Here is a 5,600-nt window from a genome sequence, read left to right on the forward strand (position 1 = left end):
AACTGATTGAGAAGGTGAGATCATGTACAGATCATAAAGTGACTTATGTATTAGGATTATTTATATAATAATGATAGTAGTAATAATAATAATAATAATAATAATATCAAAAACAAGTTATTATAGTAGTAGTATTAGTGTTGTTGTTTATTATTATTATTACTATCATTAAACAAAAAATTATTGCTGAATTACCCAATATCGCAGATGTAGTATGTTTATCATAATTATAATTTTTGCATCACATTTTTCTCATAGATAACTGTCAATATCAAAATGCTTGCCTACTAAATACTTGCAACCTAATAAGCTTTTTAACTGAATTGTTATTTAATAATTTAATTTGTCTTTAACATATGCAAGATTTTATCATTAATTAAACTACTCTCTGCTCACCCGCGGCTCCTCTTCCTCCTCCTCTCACCCGCCGCTGCTCCTCCTCTCACTCTCATCTCCTCTCACCCGATGCTCCTCTCACCGGCTCCTCCTCCTCTCACCTCCACTCATGTCTCGTCTCTCTCTCATGCAGGCCTTCAACGTCATCAACGGTGGCTCTCACGCTGGGAACAAGCTGGCCATGCAGGAGTTCATGATACTGCCAGTCGGAGCCAAGAACTTCCACGAGGCCATGAGGATTGGCGCCGAGGTCTACCACAACCTCAAGAACGTCATCAAGGCCAAATACGGCAAAGACGCCACTAATGTGGGAGACGAGGGCGGGTTTGCACCCAACATCCTCGAGAACAATGAGGGTACCCACACTTGATCTATAGCTTAGTAAAAAACGGGAATGAAGAGTCTTCTATTTGAGTTAAAAACCTTAAAACTGAAATGATAAATGCAGCTCTTAAAAGTCTTAATTCATCTTTGCTCAGATCAAGGCCTTCAAAATGTCTTAAACCGAAGAAGAAAGCCTTAAATTCATAGTCATGACAATGAATGTTGCATGCACTGCCCAAAACATGGTTGTCAAAGTTTACTAAAACTGAGACTAAATGTAAAAAAAAAAATCATTACTTGAAATAAAATAAACGTTAACTGAAAAATAAAATATAATAAACCCTCTGTTTCAGCTCTCTGCCAAGGCAGCATTTCTCATTTTCATTTAATTTAGTTCAATGTACTAAAATAATTAAAACTGAAAAAAAAATAAAATAAATAGTAATCACACTATTAACGTGTTAGTTTTGACAGCCCTAAAAAATAATTTTATGCTACAGATAAATGAAATAAAATGTAATAAACTATACAAGACATTTATTATTATTATTATTATTATTATTATTATTATATTTATTTAAAAAAACTACTTAAAATGACAAACACAAAACGAAATAAAACTTTAGCATTAAAATTAAAACTAAAAATATAAAACCTCTGTCTGCTGACGACTGATTGTCTGTGGTTCTGTAGCTCTGGAGCTGCTAAAATCTGCCATCGAGAAGGCCGGCTATCCTGACAAGATCATCATCGGCATGGACGTCGCTGCGTCCGAGTTCTTCAGGAGTGGCAAATACGACCTGGACTTCAAATCACCCGACGACCCCAAGCGCCACATCACTGGAGACCAGCTGGGAGACCTGTACAAGAGCTTCATCAAGAACTACCCCGGTACATGCACGCGCACACACACACACACACACACACACACACACACGGTCTGTGCAGGATCAGACCCGTTCATGTGCGTCTCCTCTGGTTCTGATCTCAGTCCAGTCCATCGAGGATCCGTTCGATCAGGACGACTGGGAGAACTGGACTAAGTTCACGGGGTCAGTGGACATCCAGGTGGTGGGAGACGATCTGACCGTCACCAACCCCAAACGCATCCAGCAGGCGTGTGAGAAGAAGGCCTGCAACTGCCTGCTGCTGAAGGTCAACCAGATCGGCTCTGTCACCGAGTCCATCCAGGCGTGAGCATTCCACCAATTCTGTTATTTGCCATTTTCATTTTATGGTTTCTTTTATGTTTGTTGTTGTTTTTGTTTTTTTTCAGGATTCTGTTTATTATGGTTAAATTACATCTTATTAATCAAAGTATGTCTATTTGATTTGAAATCAAGAAACTTTTGAAACCTTTAATAAAATTTGTTACATTTTTTTTTTAAGTTTTTTTTTTTTTTTTTTTTTTTTTTTTAGAGACTATGATTTTTTTTTTTTTTTTTTTTTTTTTTTTATATTTTTGCTCTTCAAGAATGCATCAATTTAATAAAAATGACATTTTTCACTTTTTTTTTCTTCCCCCTAATTTAATTGTTATATTCATTTTTTTTCTGTTTTAATGTTTATGGGTTCCATTTTCATGGTTCCATTTAAATTTTAGTAATCAAAAAGCATGTCCAATTAATTGAAATCATGTACCTTGTACAATTTAACAAATTGTGTAAAAAAAAAAAAAAAAATTTTTTTTTTTTTTAAATTAAAGGCTCTAAGAAATACAATATACTTTTCACAAATGCAGTTTTTTTTTTTCTGTTTTAATTTTTCTAAATTCTATTTTAATGGTTAAATTTTAGTAATCAAAAAAGCATGTTCAATCAATTGAAATCATGAAATTCTTACAATTTAACAAGTTAAGTGAAAAACATTTTTAGACATGAAATTCTGTTTTGTTTTTTCTGGGTTCTATTTTAATGGTTTAATTCAGTTTAAATAAGTCTAATCGGTTGAATTCACAAAACCCCTTTTGTTTTTTTTTGTTTTTTTTACAATAATAGGACACTATGAAATATTTTTTCAAAAAGATGTCCGATTTCACTCGCCTACATTTTGATTTAATTAAACATTAAAACATTTAAAATGTACTCAAAGGAAAATTTAACAATTCATTTTTAATTCCTGGCAAACAAAGTGCTTCAAATTAAAACATTGACTCTCTCGCTCTCTCTAGTTGTAAGCTGGCTCAGTCTAATGGCTGGGGTGTGATGGTCAGCCATCGCTCCGGTGAGACGGAGGACACCTTCATCGCTGACCTGGTGGTCGGTCTCTGCACAGGACAGGTACCCATCATGCTGTATTTGTGCTCAGAATGAATGCACTTTCAATGCAGTTCAATGAGAATAAGTCGCACTAACCCGAGTTCTGATGTGATCAGATCAAGACCGGCGCCCCCTGCAGATCAGAGCGCTTGGCAAAGTACAACCAGCTGATGAGGTCAGCAGTGACATCATACCCTCCTTAAATCAGCCGTCCAATCATAGTGTGCCAAACCCTCACCTGTGTGTGTGTGTGTGTGTGTGTGTGTTCTGCAGGATTGAGGAGGAGCTCGGAGACAAGGCCAAGTTCGCAGGCAAAGACTTCCGCCACCCCAAACTCTGAAGCAGCACCGCAGCTCCTCTGATCTGCTTTTTTGACATAAGAAAAAAATAAAACAATGGAAAGAAATTACATGTCTGTGCCTTTATTCACGTGTTGTGACCAATCAGAGCACGCTCAGCTGAGTTCCTTCATGATGTACAGTAAAATCACTCAAACACTGCACTGTGTGCCATTAGTTCTTCCTGTAAATCATTGATTCCTAAACCTTTTTGAGATTAAGGTAATCTTTTGATCATTTATCAACACATTTGCATGTTCACGGTACTTTAATGTTGGTTAATGGACACATGACATGCAACCTAACAAATAAATGCCAGGATTATTACAGTTAAGTGAAACTTAAACAAAAATAAGTTGTTACTTAAAATAAACATGAACTGATATTAAATAAAATACATTAAAAAGTAAACTTTATTTCAGCTAGTTGGCAAGCCAGCATTTCTTTTCATTTTGTTAAACTTTATGTACTACAATAGCAAAAAAAAATTAGACCTGTTAGACAAAGATTAAAACAATTACATTTAAAATACAATATGTAAAAGAACCAAATTAGCCAGAGATCAGTTATCAGGATTAGAAGATCAGGGGCTGTATGTATAAAGCCGCTCAAAGTAAAAGTTTAGTCTTAAGTGTGTCACAATTCTAAGATTGACGTAATTTTACTCTTATTCCTAGACTTAAGAATAAGAGTGATTAAAATAATAATAATAAAAAAAATAAATAAATAAGAGTGATTCATAAAGGTTCCTAAGTGTTAAAAGAGGTCTCGGCTCCTAAATTATTTAAGAGAGCTGGAGAGGTCTCCTAACCTAGTTAGGAGTAATAAGATGGCAGCAAAGAGGAGACAAACACTTTCCACCAGCGAAAATATATTGGACTTATATGATAATATGGAGTTGATAAAACGATACAAACTTAATTGTAAAGATCAAAAAGTATTTTTTGATAAAAACTTTAACTGATAAAGTAAAAAATGTAATCCTCTTCCATTCAACAAGCCAATGCTCTAACAGCAGAAATGAAAGTAGTAATTAATTTTTTTTGGCTGTAAAATTGGAAAAATGCAGCAATGCACCGGTGATGACACAGTAAGCAGGTTCTTACATATTGTGGCACTAACCCCACCAAACACAACAGTGTTTTGAATTTTTTTTTTTATGACCCCACATTTCACTTAAACCGTTAAAGGACAAAAAAACACTGACCAGTGCTGCCAACTGCTTTCAATTGAAAGAAGCTAAAACTGGCCACTTAATGTTGCTAGATGACCTCATAAAGGTGAGTTCACTGATCTATAGAAAAATGCAGCAATGCACCGGTGATGACACAGTAAATAGGTTCTTACATATCGTGGCACTAACCCCACCAAACACAACAGTGGCCAAAAGTGATGTTATACAGCCCAGGGCCCGTATGCATAAAACTTCTCAGAAATGCTCTTAAGAATAGTCTTAAGCTTTGACTTAAGTGTCAAAAAATTCTTAGTAAAAAGTAGGACTTTTCTAAGAGTAGGAGACTTTTATAAAGAAGCTAAAAGCAGCTTTCAGTAAAGTCTAATACTGATTCTTAACTAGGTTAGGAGACATCTCCAGCTCTCTTACATAATTTAGGAGCTGAGACCTCTTTTAACACTTAGGAACCTTTATGAATCACTCTTATTCTTAAGTCTAGGAATAAGAGTAAAATTACGTCATTCTTAGAATTTTGACACACTTAAGACTAAACTTTTACTTTGAGCGGCTTTATACATACGGCCCCTGGAATCTTTCAAATCATCTCAGATGTAATAAGCGACGTACGAAGAATGGGCCCCAGGACTATTACAAATCTTACTGTGAACGTGTGTATGTTTTGAGCTGGTGATGTTTAATCAGACGGTCATCTTCTCTCCGGTGATTTATGCAGGATATTAAGCTCCGCCCCTGCAGCTCACGCTCATCTGCATACACTTTGAGGAGCCACGCCCACATCTCAACATCCAATCAACAACTGATGCACAAAACCAAACTTCGCCTACTTTGTTTTATTAAACTGTTAAACTCACATCACAATACAGAAGACAAGGGCTGGTGCTATTTCAGTTTTATTGTGACTTTAATATTTACAGTGAAACACTGATCTTCAAATAATAACAGTGATGATAACTGTAAATAACTTTTTAAACTCCCTTATTAATGATCACACACACACACTCACACTCACTCTCACTCACACACACGAACACACTCACACTCACTCTCACACACACACACTCTCACTCTCACACTCACTCTCACACACAC

At 35.6% G+C, this 5,600-nt stretch overlaps 1 protein-coding gene across 1 annotated transcript; it reads left to right on the plus strand.

Moving 5' to 3' along the window:
- The first annotated feature begins 465 nt into the window (after positions 1–465).
- On the plus strand, positions 466–3,384 carry LOC107756953 (beta-enolase-like). Its single transcript, XM_016574281.1, has 6 exons — positions 466–752; positions 1,414–1,611; positions 1,712–1,913; positions 2,891–2,999; positions 3,095–3,153; positions 3,252–3,384. Exons 1-6 carry the CDS (start codon positions 506–508, stop codon positions 3,316–3,318), a joined length of 882 nt encoding a protein of 293 aa, XP_016429767.1. The 5' UTR covers positions 466–505; the 3' UTR covers positions 3,319–3,384.
- The last annotated feature ends 2,216 nt before the right edge of the window (positions 3,385–5,600 follow it).

This window comes from Sinocyclocheilus rhinocerous, unplaced genomic scaffold (genome assembly GCF_001515625.1).
Source record: "Sinocyclocheilus rhinocerous isolate Xijiao unplaced genomic scaffold, SAMN03320098_v1.1 scaffold3187, whole genome shotgun sequence".
Lineage (NCBI taxonomy): Eukaryota > Metazoa > Chordata > Actinopteri > Cypriniformes > Cyprinidae > Sinocyclocheilus > Sinocyclocheilus rhinocerous.

Bases quoted from the DNA above. Each gene is read 5' to 3' on its own strand.
- LOC107756953 (XM_016574281.1), top strand. From the start codon at position 506: ATGTCTCGTCTCTCTCTCATGCAGGCCTTCAACGTCATCAACGGTGGC. The intron at 1,612-1,711 runs GTACATGCACGC...TTCTGATCTCAG, and splicing joins CTTCATCAAGAACTACCCCG to TCCAGTCCATCGAGGATCCG. The intron at 3,154-3,251 runs GTCAGCAGTGAC...TGTGTTCTGCAG, and splicing joins AAGTACAACCAGCTGATGAG to GATTGAGGAGGAGCTCGGAG.